The 23,401-nt window shown below is 39.6% G+C and overlaps 2 protein-coding genes across 2 annotated transcripts in view; one reads left to right on the top strand and one right to left on the bottom strand.

Annotated features, from left to right (window-relative positions):
* The window catches only part of CEP85L (centrosomal protein 85L), a gene marked incomplete at both ends in the record, with an annotated part of 110,612 nt that overhangs the window by 51,889 nt on the left and 35,322 nt on the right, over positions 1 to 23,401 (bottom strand). Inside the window, one exon of the mRNA XM_079550192.1 lies at positions 14,003 to 14,769. Coding sequence (XP_079406318.1) covers positions 14,003 to 14,769 — 767 coding nt within the window. The remainder of the gene's footprint in view (positions 1 to 14,002; positions 14,770 to 23,401) is intronic.
* On the top strand, positions 3,315 to 3,473 carry PLN (phospholamban; the record flags this gene model as incomplete). Its single annotated transcript, XM_079550193.1, has 1 exon — positions 3,315 to 3,473. The coding sequence occupies one exon, from the start codon at positions 3,315 to 3,317 to the stop codon at positions 3,471 to 3,473; it is 159 nt and encodes a 52-aa protein (XP_079406319.1).

Below are 23,401 nucleotides of genomic sequence, written 5' to 3'. Positions count from 1 at the left end.
ATGAATGTACAGAGGAATTTCTTACAGTAGGTACAGTTCTAGAGTTTGGAACAGTTCTCAACATGCAGAGCAAGGATCACAGAATTTAAAGGTGCTTTTTTGCATTGCTATCCTTTTGATTAGCAAGAAACTTATGAAACCAGACCACTGCTGCTGGGTTGTTTTTGTTTTGTTTGTTTTGTTTTTGTTTGCTTTTTAAATCTAATTGTAAAAATCTATGTAATGAGCTACTGCAAAATAGGAGTTGTTAACAATACCTTTTCAGGGCTTAGCTTGCTTGTACGGGGCAGTAACAAATCAAATATGTCAAACCCATTCCACTGATATCACCACTGCATTTAGTAAACATATGACAGGAAACAGGCTGTGTCTAAAATTGCTGTGGCATTTCCAAAGGAGCCAAATTTATCCTGTGTGACTTCAATGGAGTCAACACAGTTGCACCAGGAACGAGCGTGGCCACAGTTTTTACTTTGGTCACAGGTCTCCTCTCATGGTGAAGGACATCCAGAAACATAGACAAAAATAGCCTGACACAAATCAGGGGAACAGTCATATGTCAGTGAAGAGGGAGGCAGTAATTGTAACTGGCGACTCACCCTAGGGCCCCAAGTGTAGGGGATACCCCACACAGCAACATGGGGTTAACCATGTCATGTCTTCCTGCAGAGCTGCCCTGGGCACGAGACAGATCCATTAAGAGCCCTGCATTAAACACAACTGTACACCAATGCAAACAACAGCTTCCCTTCTGGGCTTGTTGCACCCAAAGGCTATGCAGTTTGGCTTCAAAGCCAAATAAATCTCACTATTTGCTGCACTTTCAAGAGGTGTTTTTGTGCATGTGCAATACCTCATATTGACCTAAAGCAAGCACAGCAGGCAAACAACAGAGAAAACTATTATCTGTGCAATGATTGCCTTTGTTTTAGTGTAATTGTCAGGCTGCCCTTTTTGACCTTGTTAGCTACCCAGCTGCAGCTGTATTACTGACTTGTTTCTCTTTATGCACACTTCAGGTGGTGACAGCGTCATGGAAGATTAACAAATAAGGTATGTGTTTACTGCTTGAAACTATGCACTTCTAAAGAAACTTTGTTAAGCAGCATGTGTTCCCTTTGCTTACAAGAGAACTTCTCCCACAGGCAGGCTAAGTAGAGAAAGCAACATGCAGGTGTTTTAAAACTTTCCAAACCTACACAATCTGTTATTGTAATCAGACCTCTCCTCGTTCCTTTTCTATGTATTTTTCTAGCAATAAGGGGTATATGCTCTAATATACTCTACTTTTCTTTATCTTTTTTTAAATCCTTTTGTATCACTTGTCTGGTACTCTGGCACAGTGACTGGCTGTGTACTGATGTTTTGTCCTCCCTGAGATTTCTCTGTTTCCCTGAACTGGTGATGGTTTCCCACCTGTGATGCCCAGCCCGTACTTTAGAGCAGTACTTTAAAGTCTTCAGTCACTGCCCCTGAAAATGAACTCAGCATCATAATGTAGAGGTGTCTGCAAGTGAGCAGAACATCTAAGCCCACAGAAATGGGCTCATTGTGTACAGGGAATTACTGCCCTGGGAACAGGCAGAAGCCAGTGAAGAGCTCAGCGCACTATGCCTTTTGAGCACCTTCACTACTTAGATGGATGAGAACAGGTACAGCATTCAACAAAGTTGAAAAACAGTGCTAGGAACTAAGGTCCTGTGCACTTTGTTCACAGTGAAGTTAAGACCAACAGGAGCTTAAGTCACCATAAAAAAAAAATCTAAAGTTCAGATTTTGGAGATACCATCACATGGAATCACTTAAAAGTATATTAAAAAAAAATCCATGCATAATGTGCTTCCTTTCAGAAGCTTTTTTTTTTTTTTTTTTTTTTTGTACATACCGGTGCTGCCATTGGTATTGAAAACACATGTATTCTGCTGATATAATGCCATCTAACTTTAGAGACCCACATGGAAAGTTTAAAAAGAGCCTGAAAAATGCTTTTGTTTCATTTTAAGGTTCTTCCATTTTAGACATACCGACATACTTGAAGACAAATTCATGGGTGACAAAACATCTCTGGATCAGTCAAAACATCCTATAATTCATGCAGCAGATACCTAAGCAAGTGTTTACCTTTACCTGACATGTATGAAAGAGAGGAAGGCAGGTACTGTATAATTAACTGGAGAGAAAAAAAAACAAACAAAACAACACAAAAACACACCAGACAAGATAAGGAGAGGCCTTGTGTTAAAGATATTATTGCAATATATACTCATAAACCACCAGGGGGCAAGTTCAGCTTTCAGAACAACATTTGAGACATTTTAACATCATCATGTTAAGAACTAATTTTTTGCATTGCTATAGCACCTACCCTTTGCCATGAGCTAAGCAAGCACACAGCCCATCAACACAGAAGATTCACACAGTAGGGCTTTTATAATCCACTGGGAGTTCTAAGAGAACCAACACCCTGTACTTCTATGTGCCATCAAAAGGGAGAAGATACAGGAGTGCATGTTTTATTTCAAGCAGGAGACAAAGTAATACATTTGCTTTATCTTGCTCCCATAGCAGCCTGTGTACCTAAATATTTTAGTCCTTATCCTATTCTGTGTAGTGAAAAATATACTACTAAAATTCCTTGTATCAATGATGTATAGCTTTTAACTACACACCATAAAGTATTTTTTATTTGGAATGGCAATGAATAAAGATTCATTCTCCTCCCTTCCAAAACAAGGCTCTAGCAAGTCTGATGATCTATACAGATCATGAGCAACCACAGCCAGGCATCCTGGCCTTCAGCCCTAACACAAGACTTCAGGTGTGCTTGAATTAGTAGTAATGGGGGGAGAAGGGCAGAAAAAAACCTCAGTCTTTTCACAGACCACAAAGGATGGAAAGATAAGGATCTAAAAAGGCAGGACCTGCTAAGTCCCACATTTCCACAATTTCCATTTTACAGTCTTCAACCCCTGCCAAGAAGCAGGTACTCAGTAGCCCCTGGGAGGAGAAATGTAATGCAGCACAAACATGAACTTGGAAAACAACATTTCAAAAACATCATTTTAAACTAAAGCCCTCATGAAAACAACTTATTTATTTCAAGCTTCTCAGAACCTTAAAACAATCTCCATCTGCACTTATCAAAGCACTTTACTTCTGCATTTCTAACTCTTCACTTTCCTGCTTTCCCAGCTCCACAAAGGCTGTCTAAACAAAAAGAGAAGATAACAGGCACTTTTCACTGTTCCTGACAACTCCACTCCTTTCCTGCACTTCTAAAACCTCTGATTTGTGCCCTCTGCTTTCTTGCTGCCATGGAGAAGGTCCAATACATAACCCGCTCTGCTCTGAGGAGAGCCTCAACTATTGAGGTCAACCCACAAGCACGCCAAAGGCTCCAGGAGCTCTTTGTGAATTTCTGCCTGATCTTAATTTGCCTCTTGCTGATCTGTATCATTGTGATGCTCCTCTGAAGTTCCAGCACTTCTCTGCACTGTTCTCTAGGAAAGCCGCCCAAAGGGAAGAGCGACCTCCACTTCCAACCCCAATGCAAGGATCCCCTTGGGAGAGGGGCTAGCACTTGGACTAAGGCTGTGCTGCGTGCCAGCCGTCGCGCTGCTCTTACTGCCTGCCACATGTATTAAAAACACACTTCTGTGCTGAACAGTGTCTAGAGCTTGTTGTTACACAGCTGTGCATGACCTATTTTATCTGTTCAGTCAAGAGATGTCTGTTCTGGTGCAGGGAACTGCCTCTCCAGAGGGCTGGTAAGTCTCCCCATGTTTTAGCCAGTTTTCCATGGGTTAGCCACTACTGACAAGCAAGAAGTGTACTTTTTCAGGATCTCTGGAAGTCCATAAACCATTGGGCATGTTCCAAATTCAGCTGAAAGAACAGCACACATACCACATAATGCAGAGTAGGAGGACATCTGCTCCGAGTCCTAAAACATGCTGTATCTTTGCGCTATCAACTGAAGGCATTCACCTTGTTCTAGCATTTTTATAAGAATGAAAGTAAAACAAAAAAAAATCTTCTGAACAGATTTTTTTTTTTAAATTTCAAATGCTCTTCTTCAAATTTAAAGGATCCTTTATATATATATACACATATATAATGTATTTGCATATTTCTATACACTCACACCTTGGATCTGAAAACAAAAAGGCAATTTTTTTTCACTGGAATTTGTCGCTGTTCCATTTTCACATGATATAATCTTACAGAATTAAATGACAACCAAAAAGATTTTTCAGTATGTTTTTGCAGACAAATGCATGCTACCACACTGGCAAAGATTTCATTTTCTGTAAGTAGCATAAACAACCGGCACAAGTAAAAAATTACAAATAGCTCCAAGTTCTTAATGTTTGGTTGCAGACAACTTGATTTGCAGCCTGCTGTAATTCACACAATAATTGCCTGACTTTAAAACTACAGATAGTTTGGCATTTGCCACTCCCATTCTATGTGACTTACATTTGATGTGGTAAAGGTTTAGGTTGTGTTTACTACTGCAAATGGGGCATACTGCAGAAATACAAGCAACACCACCAAAACTGCAACTGCAAATGACTGTTAGAGAACAAGCAACTATTTTCCTAAGATAAATGTTATGTACCATTATGTATAGGAGGAAGAACATTGCAGAAAAATTGGTTTAGTACGTAAAACACAGTCTATACAAATACAAGGTGAAGCTTCTGCTCCAGCAGATATCAGTAATAGGCCTGAGCAGACTTCCAGCCCTCTCACATGTTGGTGTTAGGCTAAATTCCTAGAAACATTACAGTTTTCAAACAAAGAAAGCTGAACAATCAACAGACAGAGATCAGACATTATTTTGAACAGGCATCTTTCTTGGGCAAATAATCCCACTGATGAAAGCAGGAAATCAAATGAAGTTTATCTTAATCTTGTACTCTGTCTTGAAGACTTAACATTATATAAATATGGGTTAACAATGAACAACTAAGCAGAAAGGGAAGAAATCTCTGAGGAAAAAAAAACCCCTCTTGTATTGAATGTAATGCAAGCTCAGTGGTGATGAACTAGCAAATAGGTACACTAAGAGCAGATCTCTGAAGTAAGGTTAGTCACTAGATGTAGTTAGTTACTGTATGAGGATTAAGGCAAATACTGATGTAATTGGCAACACATGCATCCCATTTCAAATCATAGTGACTAGAATTATCAATATAAACCTCGATTCCCGTTTCATGCATTCTGATCATCTTCACAAATCATGATTTTCCATACATGCACTTTTCCTATCACTACTACCACACAGAAGAAGGAAAAGAAAAGCCACAGTGTACTACTGTGGGGAGAATACAAATAACAGAAAATAATAAAAAAGAAATAATTGAAAAGTTACTTTCTTCTATTTATAAATCCATTTTGCTTTTCTCATACAGGCATTTTAGATTAATTTTGACTTATTTTAATAAATTTCTACTGGAAATAACTGATTGTTTTGTAGTACTGAAAAACTTTCTGAAGAGAAAAGGTGATAAGAGTAAATTATCAGCACACATTCTGAGATATTTTGAAGTTATAGGATCTACAAGCCTGTAATAAAGCAGAGCACTGCTAAATAAAGAAAAAACAGCTTCCCTATAAAAATTAAAATACCTGCTTTTTTCTTATGTACCTCAAAAGCCATTAATCATTTAAAGATAATAAGCAAACAAGAATCAACCATGGTATAAATAAGCTGGAAGCTCTACTGTTATTTTACATTAACACAGATAAATTGCAAGTACTGTGAGGTTCATTTGCACCTCTGTGTTCCGTTGATATGAAAAACTGCTCCCATGCTCCACATCACAAAATGTCAACTGAACCCAGAGATAAAGGCTCTTCTACATAGTATTTTCCTTGGTATACTTGTAAGAGCTTCCAAACTGGCATCAGCTGTATTTTTATTAAAATGACTGTGTGAAAACATATTACTGAATAAAAGAAGAAATTCAAACAATTGTTTATAAAGAAGCATCCATCCCATTATTTACTTAAAAATCAAAGTTACGTGAACGAGAGGTAGCCATAGCCAAGTGTGGCACTCAGTCCAACACTAATGTCAGGCAGCCTTTAAGGGTAGAGAAGCCTTTAACAAAGCTTCTCACAAAATGCAAAGTGTTTGGCTTCCAAGCACAAAGAACTTCCACAGAAACTTTAAGAATACCTGGAAAACAATAATCATATTACACATTCATTCACGTCTTGTACTTCAAGCCCGCTGTACCAAAATTTGAGCACAGTGCAATGAACACATTCATTCTGAGAGTACCCCTGTTCCTAACTGGAAGCAAACTGATGCATGATAGATTATGGCCAGATACCAACTTTATATGGCTATTAACTGTCATAAAAATATTTGTGATGTTCTACAGGATCCAGGGATATCATATTTATCACATTTAACATTGAACTTCTTTGACTAGATGTTAAAAACTGAAGGAGGTCTGTGTTTTGCTTATGGAAAGAGATGATAGAACACCTCTTGCTCACTGCAAGGCTTAAAGCCAGAACACATTTCCAAGAATCCCTTTAAAAACTGGTGGTTATCTTCACAAGAACACAGACAATTGAAGTCATTTTTAAATGGGCTCTGTATTCATGGTAGTATCTGACAGTTCAGTCAAGCTGACCACTTTCTAAGATTCTTTTTTGTTGCTCTTTTTGTTTGTTCGCTCTTAAAGATAAAATCACAGAAGCACCATCTTGTATAGCACACAGAACTATAGAACAGTGAACAGTGCCCTCTTGTGATCTTTTCTAAGAACTTAGATTATTAAAAAGGTCTGACAACATTTCAGTGTAAGAGAGAATTGGTCCTATTTGTTTCTTTTCTACGTATACATTTTTGCATAAAAACAGTAAGATATTATCTTACAAAAGGCTATGGCATATGTGCTATTAGTAGCACTATGGATACTTACTCTGCCAGCTCAATCTAGACTTCTCAGGTGGAATTCATGTTGTGAAGATGCAATGAGCCCTACGCAGCATACTGTTGGCAAAACACTACCTACACCGCGGTGCACAATGCCACAACGTAGAAAGGTAGGAAATACTCTAATTAAAAGAGGTGCATTTTGCCCAGAAAATGTTGTGGTTTTCATCTACAGAGATCTTTTAGAAAAATGATTTTTCCAACAATCTACGACTGGAAGCCTGAGTAAACACTGAGAATAGAGTTCTGTTAGAAATCATAGGGTCCTGCAGAGTGCTGTGCTCATAGAAAAAGTATATAAATAAAGAGCCAATCTGTACAAAATTCATGTCTTTCATTAATTTTTTTTTTCTTTTTAAAAGGAATTTGGAGAAACAAGAAGGCTTGTAGGAACATTCAGATTTTTTTTTTTTTTTTTTTAGAAAGGAAAAAAATACCTTCTATTAATATTTTTTTTCATAATTGGCAGAAACTAAGAACAGGTTAACAGCTGAAGACAATGAAATTTGTGTGACTGCACTGCTTACCACTGAGCAAACAACCTAGAGGGCTGCTGCTAGCACAAGAGGGCAGACCAGCGCACGTTATGGATCTTGCTACCAACAGAGGTCTCAACCTGCTGCTCAATTTCCTGCTCATAGTCTTGGTTTTAGTACTCGCATTCATCCTTGTGAAGCTGATGTGAATAATCCCTGGGAGGTTTCTTTTCAAATCTTGTTCTGAGGGCTCGGGGTTCTTTTGCAATGATAACGTAAGGAGGTCAATCTACCTAACCAGAAATACGACAAGACTGCATAGATTGAAGTATCTGACAGAGAAAGTGTTCAGAGCGTTTTTATCAGAAGTGAACCTTAAATCTACACACAATTATGTCATACCATTGAGTAAGAAAAGCGCTGAGAGCCTTGTTGAGTACAGAAAGAAATCCAAGTACGCATAAAGAGTTACTTTAGTTTTATAAATGCTGCAGTCAACTTTCATTTTAAGGACCAGCAAAAGATCAGCATCCTTCAAAAAACAATTTCAGATCTCCCGTGGAGTGCAAAAGTACAGATGCTGGGGATGGAAGAGGTTGCTGTGGTTTGCAGCAACTGAGATGTGGACAAGTTAAGTTTAAATCTGAAAATGTAATTTTTAGGGACACTTTTTGACACCTGTGGTTCACAGCAACATCTTAAAAGCCAGAAAGCATTCATGTTACACATCAGTAACAGAAGCAGCAGCTGTTAGATCTATAACAAACAAAACAGAAATCAAACCCAAACAAGGGCCACTAGCAAGCAAGGGTTATCATATTCACGAATCCTTTAGCACTGCTGCATATGTGAGCTGTCAGAGCCTCTGCATAACAGCAAGAAGAGTGCTGCATCCTCAACAAGTTCACCACTTATGCACAGGTCAAGAGTGCTGCCTGGAGCCCTCAAGCTGTTTGACACTCCATTTGTTGTATGCGTACCACAGCAGCATAGTTAGCCACCTATAGCTCATCCTCACATCAAACCTGCAATGAAAGCTTCCCGTGGGACCTTCCCCTACAGCCCTTCACAGGATGATCTGCTTTCTCCATGCTTGCTGGGAAAGGCAGTGACCAAGGAGAGCTCCTTTCTACTAGAATCATTTGCCTACCAGGCAACCCTAAGATACACAGGGAGAGAAGGAAGCCACAAGCAGACTACAAACACCACACTGAGGCCAAGAAGTCTGCTCTTCAGCATCTCTCTCTTCCCCCAACAAGTTGGGAATCAAACATAACAACATACAAGTATCATATTGTAAATTTAATGCCATACACATGCAAGATGCTGGTGGTGCCCAGAGGTGAGGAAAACCCAATTTCCAGCTCCTTTATGACAGAAGAGTTCCCTGGACCAGCAGGTACGCTGTTGATACCACAGGTGCCCCCCAACGTTACAGAGCTGACCTACTCCAGCTCCACATAGGATTGCCACACTATTACTGCTGTTGCGGCTGGTTCAGTCATTTCAGTCATTCAGTACAGAAGAGACTGTACTACAAAAAGATCTACAAAAAGACAGCACAAAAGGAAGACAATATGCCAATAGAAACATGGTGTGCAGGCCCACCATGACCAGGCACCCATGTTTCACACCACATTATCTCCTTCAGCATCGAGACACCATTATGTGGGACAGCACTGATAGAGAAGTCAAATAAAAGATTTATCTTGTGCTTTGAAATGCAATAAAAACTTAAAAAGAGCTTCTGCTTTTTTTTTTTTTTTTTTAATGTCAATACATAATATTTGTATTCAAAGCAGAAAATTTCACACTATAACCACTTTTTCACTTATTTTGATTATCTTGAAACGTTCTGCTTTAAAATCTGTAGATTTATGTACGTGGGATTGACGTTGTAACAGTAATACAGTTCCATATTATTTAGAAGGATTTCTGCTAGTACATGAAATAGACAAGATGGAAAAAAAAAAAAAAAAAAAAAAAAAAAAAAAAAAAAATCACAAAATTAAGAAACTGATATGAAGGCCACTCTAGTCTGATGAAGAGTAAAAACTAGTTTTCAAGCAAAATGTTCACCCTGAGTATTTTATGCCTATTCTTCTGCAAAAACAAGAGCTCCCTTACCTTATGGAAGTCACTGTGACAGCTGAACAGCTAAAAAGAGCTAAATGAACTAGCATTTAAAAAAAAAAAAAAAAAAAAAAAATCAATTCCTTTCATTAAAAAGGACAAAGTTGAGTGTAGTAACTTGACCTATCACTTATTTCCAGTTCTAAAGCTATGCACAAACTGCCATTAGGATGTAGCTACCCCATGAAACAACACCAAACTTCTCCCAGACCGCAACGAAAATCACAGAACCTTAAATAAATGCTGAAACACGCTGCTGAAACTAAACATGCATTCTCCTGGGATGACGTACAAAATTGGAAAAGCTATCAGTCATCCAATGCCAAGCCTTTTTCTGTAATCAGGCATGGTCCAAGCTTGGTTTGCCACCATCTGCTAGCACTTAGACTGAGCGCACGTATTCACTATGGGTTGAATCCATTTGTCAGCCTGCAACCAACTTCACAGCAAAAGAAACAGAGCATAAAAGCTCACAGCAGTGAACTAATTCTGTTAACTGTAAGTGATGTTTGAAATTTTTATCCTGCTGGAAAGTATGTTTTTCTCAAGTCAGATTTTGAAAACATTTATAATGACTTCTTTCCTTCACTTTTCTGACCTGTCAGAATCATAAGGAAAAATACTTTTGAGTTCACATTTCAGAATAAAATTCAATGACAACAATATGATGTGAAGCATATTCTTTCAATTAAACTTTTATATGTTTGGTGATGTTCAGATATGCAAGCACTGTTTTGAAGTGATGACTGTTGTAGCTCTAGTTTCTCACTGCATTAAAATTTGATTTGTAGTAACATATATACGGTATGAACTTGACAGTATTTTCCTCATTTAAAAAAAAAAAAACAGTAAATGAGATACATAAATGGAAGAAGATGCACTTAAGCAACTTCCATCTATCATCTCTGCAATATTCTGTTCAAAGCTAGCACACCATGAAAAAAATAATCCCAAGGATGCCACGTGAACTGGGAAAAAAAAAAAAACCAACACATTAGTTGTACTGTGCTGCACGAAGCCTTCTGAAACTTCTTTCCTCCCGTATTATCTCCTACAGTTTTGAAGGCATATCTTTTATTCTGGGCTAACATACAGTATCTATTAATTGCAGTCAGATGATAGGATCAGGCTTTAAGAAATGCATTTACCTGGAAACATGGAGCTTTTGTATTCAGATCTATATGTCCTGTAAGTTCAGTAGATGGGATGTTGTGTACTACAAGCATTTTTTCTTCTTAACAAAGGTTTAATTAGCCACTCACTAACTTTGAGAGCTTAAAATTAAAATGTATTAGAACAGTCACCTCTGCTGAAATACTGAAAGATCAGCTGAGCACTGAAAAAATAATTGTGCGATGAAATATAAATTCTGCAGGAAAATTATTTTTGTTCTAGTATCATTAAAATCTGTTCTTTGGAAGTCTAGAAGAATGTTCATCTTCAAACAGCTTACACTGAATACAAATTTGCTACAAAAAGCATTTCCATACTCAATTCCATGTTATACAACAAACAAAGCCTAGATCCTCCTTGGAGACTCAGTTCAGAAACCTACACACACCACACCACAGACAAACATTGTGCCTTCTCTGAGGAGAGCTTTTGTTGATGTACAGTATCTTTCCTACTGGTATAAATCACAGCTGTTTGGAGAGTCTCTTTCAGGACAGGTTGCAAGTCTGCTTCCCAACACTCTGAACTTTCCTTACCATTCTCACATCTTCAGGGCCCATTATTCTCCATATGCCACCAGCACACCTTAAAGTTACACAGAACTGCCCGATATTCTCTGTTTAAAGTAAAGTTTGTTTTCTGTTCAGGGCAATGTTTTGAAGCAGAATTACGATAAATAGCAATTATTTCAGTCCTGTAAAAGCACTGCATTTCTATCAGCATACATGATAGAAAGCAAAATACCTGAAATAATAATCACTAAAAAGAGAGGGGGCAGGGAACAGAAAAAGGGGAAAGATTTCTATGTCATGGTTTAACCCAGCAGGTGGCTCAGCACCACACAGTCGTCTGCTCACTGCCCCCCTTCCCACTGGGATGGAGGAGAGACTCTCATGGCTTGAGACAAAACTTTTTACTTAGATAGCAAAAAGAAATGTAATATTTATATTACATGTATATAAATGTATTCAACAAGCTCTGCACAAGCAGTTTACTCACCACCCACTGACCAATGCCCATGTAGTCCCCCTCAAGTAGGAGAAGAGAGGGAGATGGACTCCCATCTCCTTCAAAGCTCCTTCAGTTTGATGCTACGTGGTATGGAATATCCCCTAGGCCAGTTTAAGTCAGCTGTCCTAATTCTCTTCCTTCCCAGCTCCAGGGGCCCTTCACAGAGAATGGCCTTGGCTCTGTACAACCCTGCTTAGCAGCAACTGTAAACACTGGTACATTATCATCAGTGGTTTTGATTTTGTCCTAGAACCAAAACATATAATAACAGGCCCAGCTGAATTAAGATATCCCAGCTGAAACTAAGATACGATAGAGGGTTGTCAGTGTGTTTTCATTCATAGTTTCTCCATTTAAAAAAAAAAAAAAAAAAAAAAAAATTCCCTCCTTGTTAGTTAGCACACCTAGAGGCAGCAGAGAACACCCTGAAGAGCTCAGCTCATGGTCATGCTTTACTTTTCTGCTTTATGGAATCTTATTTGACAAGTCCATCCTCTCCACTAAGGAAATCTGACAGACCTATTTCAAGACTCAGCAATGCAACCCTAAACCATATCAATGAAAGCACTTGTTAGAGCCATCAGGAACTCCTTTTAATTACTGCCAGACTCCCTGTAATCTCCCGTTGCAACTGAGTAAGGGGGAAAGCAGAGAATCATAGAATGGCCTGTGTTGAAAAGGACTTCAAAGATCAACTAGTTTCAGTACTACCACCAGACCAGGCTGCCCAGAGCCACATCCAGCCTGGCCTTGAATCCCTCCAGGGATTGGGCATCCACAACCTCTCTGAACAATGTGAGAAACCCTATCATTAAGGGTTGACACAGCTTAACGGTCTGCCTGAGGAAGCAAGGATCCTATCTATATTCCACAACAAACACCGATCCAGCTATAAATTACCAATCTAGATATAAAAGTAACAGAAGCAAGACAAAGCAGCTTTAGGAAAAACTTTAACCTGCAATCTTACAAGCAGAAAAGCTGCTGTACCATCTTATAAATGAAGCCAAAAAAGTAAGTAATGTTTGTGCTCCCCCTATGAGCTCTGTCCTCAAAATACAGCTGGGAATCTATGCCTGCCTACCTGCCCTTAACCACACACACACAAAAAAAAAAAAAAAAAAAAAAAAAAAAAAAAAAGGAAACTGCATTTCATTACAACCAGACTGAGGATACACTTGTGAGAAGCGAAGAACCTAGAAAAATGTCATAATAATAATAATTTGGTAATATGAATTAGCCTCAACTTTCTATGTTAATAAATAATAATAAAAACACAGATCCCTTTAAGAGCATTGTGGGATCCTGAGAACTTCCAAATTTCTCAGTCTTTCCCACAATGCACAATGGAACAAACAACAAAATTTGAGCACAACTGTTTGTTATTGTCAGGCCAGAAGAAATGGTTACTTTCACATACAGCTACATTATCTTTTTTGGGACAGTATCCTAGACTAACTTCACACTGCCTGTTGCAGAAGTTTACATAATGTAATCTCCTTGCAACTTTCAGACAACTCTATCTACATACTTAAGTATTAATATTTCTAATTCATGCCTTCCCTTACAAACTATCTTTTCCCATTAGGGAGGAGGTGGATGCGAAGACTGGGAATTGTCATATCAGAAAGGCTTAAAAAAACCATCTAAAAAAAAAAAAAAAAAATCATATAATGTTTACTATATGAAAAAGCTTCAAATAAGACAAATACATTTTATTTAAATAAATGTGATTAGATTCAACTAACCGTAGTCAGTTAATTTACTAAAGAAATAAGCAGTAACAACAAACGGAACTAAGCTTTTAAGTCCTGGACATAGCGATATTGTTGTATGCAGGTATCAGTCCTTCTGACTGTGTAAATTAAATCTCTCAGTTCAGATGAAAATAGACATTCACATTTCCTCCACTACACTACAACAAAAAATGCTCTTAAGAACTGTTAAAAAATTTAAAAAATGTTTTCTGATTAATCTCTTACTGTACCCAGCTTCAACAAGAAATGCTGGTCTCATGTGAACCAACAGATTGAATCTAAGCAAACAGATGTCAGAAGAAAATTGCTGGCAGTCACATGATATTAAGACACAAGCAGCAGCAACCCCAATAGACATTTAAAACCACCACCACCCGGTTGAGAGGACTTGAGTTTCCTGTTGTGTTTTACTAAAAACTCTATGAAAGGCATTATTCTTCACACATAACACGAGATGCCACACGATGGCAGCAAACACCAAGCTGTAGCCTTACCTGCACAGGGTCTTCACTTCCCGGCCTGAAGTCTTCAAGCTGCTGTAGGTGCCATGCAGCTACACCATAGGGCTCTTCTGCAGCCCTGCAGTCCAAGGGATTTGCCCGTAACTGTTCTTTAAGCCACATTTGAGTCCTCACTGCTGGCTGTATGGGAGCTCCACTCACAGCCTGCTGTCCCAAGGTTGCATATCTCTGTCCAAAAGCTTCACAACTGGCTGCCACAGGTTTGCTTTCAGGTAAGGCACTGTAGTTCAAGTCTAAGGCATGTCTCCTACTCGAGGAATCTGAAACAAAATCATCTTTGTTGCACGTTTCAAATTTGTACTTGCAGTCCAGTAGAGAAGACCGTTTTTTCCCTATTTCCTTGTCCTCAATTTTTAGCAACTCCATGCTGTCATGCAAACAGTTTGGCCCATTTGTCCTTAATGGTGGTGACACAGCTTTGTCTGTACCGGCTCTGGAGTCCACGGAATGACTACTGCCATCCTGGCTGAAGGTGTTTGGTGAGCTGAGCTTAGACAAGGAGGACCATTTTCTTACAGGTCTTGCGGTTTTCATGTCAAGAGAATTGTCTAGGGCATCTGGATTTCTGCCTCCTCCTGACCGTACAAAGCTTGTACTCCATTTAGAGCCATCAGACTTGAAAGCTTCCCTGTGTTTGGAAAGTGAAGAGCTGGCATTAGACGGCATCACATGGGCAGTGGGAATAGAAACCAGTGATCGGCTGGGCTTAAACGAGGATGTACCACTTGAAGTTGAATGATCTGGGAAGAGAAATTTATTACGTAAGTACAATACAAAATGAATACTAACACAGTGCACAGAGGGCAAAACATCAACCTCAAGGCGAAATGCAAAAATAGAAGGAAATGGGTATCTTGACAAAACAAGGTCTTCTGAACCATTCAAGATTTCAATATGCTTTCATTCGCAGAATGAAATCTTTTCAAATTTACTTTGCTGGGTACTGCACTAAGAAGGCGATAAGAGAAGCTCCAGACACACATAGACTGTAGGCAGAGTGCAGTGTTTATTTCCCAACTTCAACACACAAGGCAAGGCTTTTTTTCTCTCCCCCTACAACTCAAAATGGTTTTAATGACACAAATGATAGAGGCAACCCAATCTAGGATCTCCCTGATTTGTTGTTCTCTCCATCATATTTGAGAAGTCGTGGCTGTCAGGTGAGGTCCCGGACGACTGGAGGAAGGGTCACGTCACTCCCATATACAAGAAGGGGAGCAGGGAGGACCCGGGGAACTACAGGCCGGTGAGTCTCACCTCCGTGCCTGGGAAAATCATGGAACAGATCCTCCTGGACAACATGCTCGATCACATAAAGAATGAGCATGTGATCCGAGACAGCCAGCACGGCTTCACCAAAGGAAGGTCATGCCTAACTAATCTTGTGGCCTTCTATGATGGAGTGACGGCATTGGTGGACGAAGGGAAGGCGACCGATGTCATTTTCCTGGACCTGAGCAAGGCCTTTGACATGGTCCCCCACCACATCCTCATCTCCAAATTGGAGGGAAGTGGATTTGATGGGTGGACGACCCGATGGATAAGCAATTGGTTGAAAGGCCGCAGACAGAGGGTGATGGTCAATGGCTCTATGTCCAGGTGGAGGCCGGTAACAAGTGGTGTCCCCCAAGGGTCTGTCTTGGGACCGGTGCTCTTTAACATCTTTATCAATGACATCGATGAGGGAATTGAGTGCACCCTCAGCAAGTTTGCTGACGACACCAAGCTGAGTGGTGCGGTTGATACGGTGGAAGGAAGGGATGCCATTCAGAGGGACCTCGACAGGCTGGAAAGCTGGGCTCGGGTGAACCTAATGAGGTTCAACACGGCAAAGTGCAAGGTTTTGCATTTGGGCCGGAAGAACCCCAGGCACCCGTACAAGCTGGGAGGAGTGGTCCTTGAGAGCAGCTCGGCAGAGAAGGACCTGGGGGTCCTGATGGACGAGAGACTCAACATGAGCCAGCAGTGCGCTCTGGCAGCTCGAAAGGCAAATGGGATCCTGGGCTCCATCAGGAGAGGGGTGGTCAGCAGGGACAGGGAAGTGATTGTCCCTCTCTACTCGGCTCTTGTGAGGCCCCATCTGGAGTACTGTGTCCAGGTGTGGAGCCCTCAGTACAAGAAAGACATGGAGATTTTGGAAAGGGTCCAGAGGAGGGCGACTAAGATGATCAGGGGGCTAGAGCACCTCCCCTATGAGGACAGGCTGAGGGAGTTGGGCTTGTTCAGCCTGGAGAAGAGAAGGCTGCGGGGCGACCTCATTGCAGCCTATCAATACCTGAAGGGAACCTACACCCAGGAGGGGAGTAAACTCTTCATAAGGGCTGACAATAGCAGGACTAGGGGAAATGGATCCAAGTTGAAGGAGGGAAGATTTAGGTTGGATGTTAGGGGGAAGTTCTTTACGAGGAGAGTGGTTAGGCCCTGGAACGGGCTGCCCAGGGAGGTTGTGGATGCCCCGTCCTTGGACGTGTTCAAGGCCAGGTTGGACGGGGTCCTGGGCAACCTGATCTAAATGTGTATGTTTGGTGGCCCTGCTAGGCAGGGGGGTTGGAACTACATGATCCTTGAGGTCCCTTCCAACCCGGGTGATTCTGTGATTCTGTGATTCTGTGAACACCCCTCCTCTCCTTCTTTGAGGGAACACAATTCACTGAATGCACTTTGTAAAACAAAAGTGTTGAGACAAGGCAGATGAATAACAACTTCTGGTCAGTACTATGCATCTTTTCAGATTTCACTATTTTCAACCTACATTTCTATCAGGTGATTTGATTTAATTTAAAAAAAAATTCTGAAAAAAATATTATGTTCTTTTTAGGTTTTGTATTTTCCACAAATCCAAACAGGACACAGCGTAGGAACTGTTTAGCATAGTTCATTAAACGTATCCCAAACTGAAATACCAAGAACAGAGAAATCAGAAAGATGATGCTCAGAAAGCAACAGAAGGGCAAAGATGATCAAGGTAAACGAGAGGTGACTGAGGACAGCGTGAGACCTCTCACATCCCCAGCAGCAGGTGCTTCACATCACAGAACATGGACAACCAGAAATAAGCTCCTAATCCTCTCATTAGAGGATCAGCTCTAATACCCCACGTCACATAGCTCCACCTTACCCAAGCTTAACAGGTCTAAAGTAGATAAGAGAATGAAAGAGCTAATTTATTTATTCATTCAAGATCCTTTTTGCTCAGAGCAAGGCAGATACAATCCTAATACTTCTCTTGAACTACACACACACTTTATATAAATCAACCAAGTGCTCTGAAATTACAGCTAGGATACCCAGCTTGATGGCTGCAGTAGGTTAGTATGAAAAGCCAGAGCATGCTACTAATTGTGTATGCTTTCCAATACACCATGCCACAGACAGGAAGACCAGCACTTATATGTATCAAAATCCCTTATCCCCAGCTTGGATTCTCCTCCCTTTTTGGGACAAGACTTTTGACTCAGTGCACTTGCATCACAACACAAAATATTGCAGGAATAAAGGCACACTCCTCATCTCAGAGAAAAATGCTTTATATTCCACAAAATAATAAACAGTTCCTTAACTGATACTGGGTTCTTACATACACATCTGACTCCTAAAGCAGCCAAGGACACTAAGGAGGTGAAAATCTTTGCTGAAGCCTTCAATAACAGCCCCACCATCAATTCTCTCATTTTAAAGAGAAAGCTTATACCACATTATCTCTCACCTCTACCCAGCTACCTGTTTCCGCAGCAGTTACAGAATGTGGCCACCTTTAAGACTTCCACAGAATTGTCAGATTTGGTTGAAACAGACCAACAGTTTGAGAGCTACCTGTAGGGCACTGAACGCCAAAAAGAATACACACAGCTTGATCATATTAGAAAGAACAAGATGAGTAACACTACCAGCTTTGCTACTTGATGCACAATGTTGCTAAAAATGTGAGACACCACTACAAGCAAGAACAAACCCCTTTTCCTCCCTGCACTTCATCTTTAAAATTCTGTATTCCAGAGAAACATAGCTGTTCTCTGCCTTGACACTGCTCAAGAAATGGGACACAGCAAAAAAGACTGAATGACTGAATACTATGCAATCCATTTAAAACTGAAGGAATCGTGGTTCTCTAGCCAAACAGCTGTCACAGCAGTGGAGACAGTGATACGCAACACCAAGTTCCTAAAACTGCCGTGTGCCCACATGCAGCCAATCTGCCTGCATCAGGCACAGAGGACATTACGATACAGAACGACCTCTTTGACAGTGGAGAGCTATGCTTTCTATGCTTTAGGATATGTTGATTTCTATGAGTAGGAACGTCACATCTGCAAGAGAATGGCAAGAGCTGAAACCCAACCTGTATGCTTACTCAAATACATTCTGTAACAAGATTACAGTAGTATTCAATATAGAGTTTTTGGTCTAAAATATAGATAATGCAATCTAGATACCAGCTTCAAACTAGAATTAAGGCCAATAATAATTAGAATTATATGCCTTCCTTTTCCTATTTTTACTGGTGTAATGAGCTACTCATCCATAGAAAAAATTTGTTTTGCTTTCTTCTACTCTAAATTTAAACTCCCAAATTAGACCTAAATTTGTCTTCAGCAATTCTGATTCTTAACTCTACAAGCAGCCTCAGTCTTGAAATATAACACATACATCCATCAATAGCAGTTGGATGTATCTGACAATTTGTTTAGAAGTGAAACCTAGCAATTTTGCTTTCAAGTTGCCCTAATCGGTCTTCCCATTAACTCTCACTGAAACATATGAGAAAATTCACACATTTTCTTGGAGCATATTGCTTCAGTCTGCCTTGACTGCAGGCTCAGCTGGAAAGAACTGGTCTGCATTCTAAAACATCTCCTCATAGTACAAAAAAACACAAAATTCAGAAATGCCATCAAAATGAAAGATAATTCAAAAGCACAGAAAAGCTTAGAAGATGCAATTACTCCTGCAGACATAGCAGTGAGTTTACAGAGTCACTGAATGGCTAAGATAGGAAGTGACATCTGGATGCCATCTGTTGTAACGCTTGCTCAAGCAGGACATCTAGACGGGGTGCGCAAGAGGCTGTCCAGACAAGTTCTGAAGATGTCCAAGGAGACTCCACAGCCTCTCTGGGCAACATGTGCCAGTGCTGGATAACTCATGTAGTAAGAAAAGTTTAAAAAAAAAAAAAAAAAAAAAAAAAAAAAAAAAGTTCCTTCTCACCAAATCCTGCCAAAGACAACTTTAAGCAAAAAGATTTTTTTCCCTCTCATGTGATAGAGCTGTAGAATATCCTGAGTTGGAAGGGACCTGCAAGGATCATCATTTCAAACTCTTGGCTCCACACACAATGATCCAAAATTCAAACCACATTTTGGAAAGCGTTGTCCAAGAATAAGCAAAAGGAGTTATGAATGAACTACTGCTCTCTTCTCAGCATGGTTCAGCTTTCGCTGCATCAAGCCAGTCTATATTTGAAGACTGTAAATGCATTTAAACACAATTTGTATACATCAAGAATCAGCTTTTCAATGCTTAAGATTGTTCTCATCAAGGAAAACTTGAAGAGATGGGAGAAAAAATAAAGCAAGTTGCTACTGGTGTTCCTCTGAACATCAAGATTAAAAATCAAAACTTGCTTCTCAATCATATCAATACCTTTTTGTGCCTACCACAAAGCACCCAAGGCCACCCATCCAATTGGCACTGCATTTTAACCTTTGATACAATAGATCCTAAATCACAGTAACAAGGTATTTTAGAAATTTGTTCTACAAGATTTCTACCACGCAGTAGCAGAAGATGGAATCAAAAGTGAATAACATTTCCAATATGGCTTTCCTACTACCCTCTGTTATACCTCTCAGTTATCTTATTTCTGTATCTAGCATTGAAAAATAAGGCAAGAGAATCAATTCTGGTTTTCCAAAAAACCTAAATCACAGAAATTTCACTTATTTGGGAACAAGCATGGCAGAGACTTTCTTCTAGAAAAGTAGAAAAAAAAACCAACCTCCCAACTTAATGGACTCCTCCTCTTTATTTACACTTTCCTATACTTTTTTTTGCTTTAGAACATCACTAGTTCCATCTACATGTACCAGACTTAGAAGACAATCTCTGAAGCCACTTCTCAGGTCAGATTCATAACACAATCAGTCAGCTGCTTCAAATCCTAATCAGTTGCCCCAGTGGTCAGTCATAAAGCAAGAGAGGCAGAAAACGTTTACTGAAAACTTTCCCTGCTGCAAAATGAAATTGGCACTTCATGAGTACCCATCTGTAAGATATACTTCTATGTCTAACTAAACTGTTAGATATAGAAGTATATCTTATTTCTCCCAATATATCACCAAACAATCAGCTAGTAATCAAAACCCAAAATGCTTATTATGCATATGTTGGTGGGATGCACGTGTATCTAATATCACTGGAAACAGAGACTTTCCTTGTGTGAAAGACTTTGAAATTTGATATTTTATCCAGGCTATAATTAGAAAACCCTGACCATGGAGAATAATGCCACTACTAGAAACAGATGACGTTCTCTTCCTTTTTGCTACACTCCCTACCCCCTACACACTGACATAAACTGCTCCAATCCAGGAAAATAAACTAAAATATTATCATTAATTGAGCAGAAGGCAGATGGGGGCAGCCAAACCACTATTGTACATATTTACTTGCATCTGACTGAGCTTCAGCGTAAAAAAGTTCTTAAGTTTGTTACAGGATGTTTGCCAAATTATTCCCTGTCGTGTAACTTAACTGCACTTACTCCAGCAGCAAGCCAGAGCAATTCCAGGGTCCAGCATACAACACTGATGTAGCCACAAATTTTCTGTATGACAAAAGCATATGGCTGCCTCCTGGAAATCTTTTCCTCAACAGCTGCTTTCACTGCTTTCAATAATGAGAACATCTAAAATCTCTTGGAAGTTGGTAAAAAACAAACAAACCAACCACGAAAAATACAACACACAAACACTGCTTTGCATGGCATGTCATCTCACAAGGTTTATGCTACACCTGTGTCCCCACTACCTACCCACCTAAATACTGGGCTAGCCTGGCTGCAGCACAATCAGCTGAACATACTGCAAGATCTCAACCTGGATCACACACTGGAAGCAAGAGGGTGCTTTCCCAGGCAGCAGCAGCCAATCATAGGAATGGGCTGGTTTGTTTGCTTTTGTTTGAGTTTTTTTTCCCCCCTGCACAGAAATCCTCACCATTCCCCTCTAACGCCACTCATACTACATTTTCATACAGTAAACTTGAAATAAGAACCGAATGAATGGAGGAAGTCTCTGAAAATAAATCTCTTTCAAAGAACAAATAAACACAAGCATGTGTCACATAAAGCTGTGTCAGAAATGGAAGCTCTGCAGACTAGAGAGAACTGTTCTGGCATTTAACAAGTTCTGAATGAGAGAGTGGGGCCTGAAATTCTCATATATAAGCAAATCATGTTTGGGAACTAAAGTGCTGGGCATGAACAACAAGAAGAAAGAAAAACAACAGGAAAAAAAAAAACTTGCTGCAGATAAAATATTTAACATATTAATTGCATTAATCAGTACTAAAATAATACTGATTTAAAATACTAGTATGTAAAATACTAAAACACTTACTGTCAGAAAGCCAAGTTGCCTGTGTCACATTTATGCCTGCAGAGCAAAACCAGGTGAGTAGTGTTCAGAAGCAAATTCACTTTCTGGTATTGGAAAAAAAATAGCAAGTTCACTGGCTTCCAGCACCACCAGATACTGCAGTAGCACAACGCTTCTGTTACATAGAAACATACAGCAAACTCAGAGCCAATTCTTCTACACTGAATCAATTAATAGGATTTTTTTTTGTTTTTTTGGTAGGATTTTTTGTAATCTGTCATGTACTACAAGTTGCACCTAAGAACTTGGTACTTCTACAACCCTTCTGGAAAACTTACCACCTCTTTGTCACACAACAGAGAAGGTAAGATAGCAGAAATCCCACTTAGTGCATAAAGTGGGGTTAACACTCAACTTTCCAATAATCTGAAATCAGAGTGGGGGATACAAGTACATTCTGAAGTTTGGTTAATGATGCTTAACATAGTAACTGATTTGCACTGAGCAAACAAAAAAGTTACACCTTGTCATTGAGCAGAATAAAGTTATTTACTCATAGTGAAAATCTTTTATTCACATTTCCCTATTTTCACACACAGGAGAGTCCTCCTATCAGCGTATCACAGAAGTTGCCTACCATCATTCAGATTTCCCTAACTTTCCTCAGGACACATTACTGACAAGGAACCAGATCTATAAAATCTACTTGACTTTCTATTTTAAGAGTGCAATCAGTTACAGTAATTAGGGTACCAAAATACTTTCTGAAGTCCAGTCTTTGACAAACAGGGCAAAACAGATCCTCTTTATCTGTAAAAAGGCTGTCCCAAACCTGACAAGTCCTCCATGTACATCAAATCATATTTCCATCACACCTGAGATGTCGTCTTAGCAAAAATCTCATTAACAAAGCCATTACGATTCCATGAACAAAGACAAGCAATTAAATGGTACAATGGGCCACACATGAAGACAACATTCATAGGATCTTATTTGAGTAACACTAATCAAGTCTCTATTTACAGTGGCCATTTCAAGAGCCAAAATTCCTAATTTCATTACTTGAGTTAGATGACAAGGGAGGCAATGTAGCTTCTCACAGACTTGCACATGTGTAAACAAACCAGAAACAGCACCAAAACAAAGCACAAGATGGAGAACAAAAAAAAAGCAAATATATCATTAGTTTAAAAACCATTGAGCAAAGAGACATGCCTGATAAAAAAATGTTCATTTTCTCTTATGTTCCATTAGAGTAAGACTTCAGATTAAAGTTCCCAATTAAGTTAAAAGACAATTGGTTGAATAATCTGTCATCCAAACTACTCCTCATTAAAACAAACAAACAAACCAACCAACCCACAACCAACCACACACATTCCCTTGAAATACAGAGTAAAATGATTCCCTTCCTCCTTACTGCTCCTGGCACTAAGAACTATCATGTCTCAAATAACAAAAACGTTTCCACAAATAAAACTTAACAAAAATTTCAAATGCTTTGTTATTAGCAGCAGTTGACTTCAGAGACTGTACCAAGCCAGTGCAACAGAAAGAAATTACAAGGGAAAACAAATACAGACTTAACAACAAAGAAGGCGAACAGACATGAGTCTATGAGTCACACAGTAAAGATCCTAGGATCTAATGTAGTAAAACTTAGGTTTTACCAAATGTTGAGGTGTATGCAGGCAGGGAAAGAGACCAGAAGAAAACCCTTAAGCCCTCAAAACATCCCCTATGCACCAAGCACACCCAGGCTACTTAAGGGATCTGA

Source organism: Tetrao urogallus, assembly GCF_951394365.1.
Source record: "Tetrao urogallus genome assembly, chromosome: 2".
NCBI lineage: Eukaryota > Metazoa > Chordata > Aves > Galliformes > Phasianidae > Tetrao > Tetrao urogallus.
This window is presented reverse-complemented; position numbering and strand designations above follow the sequence as displayed.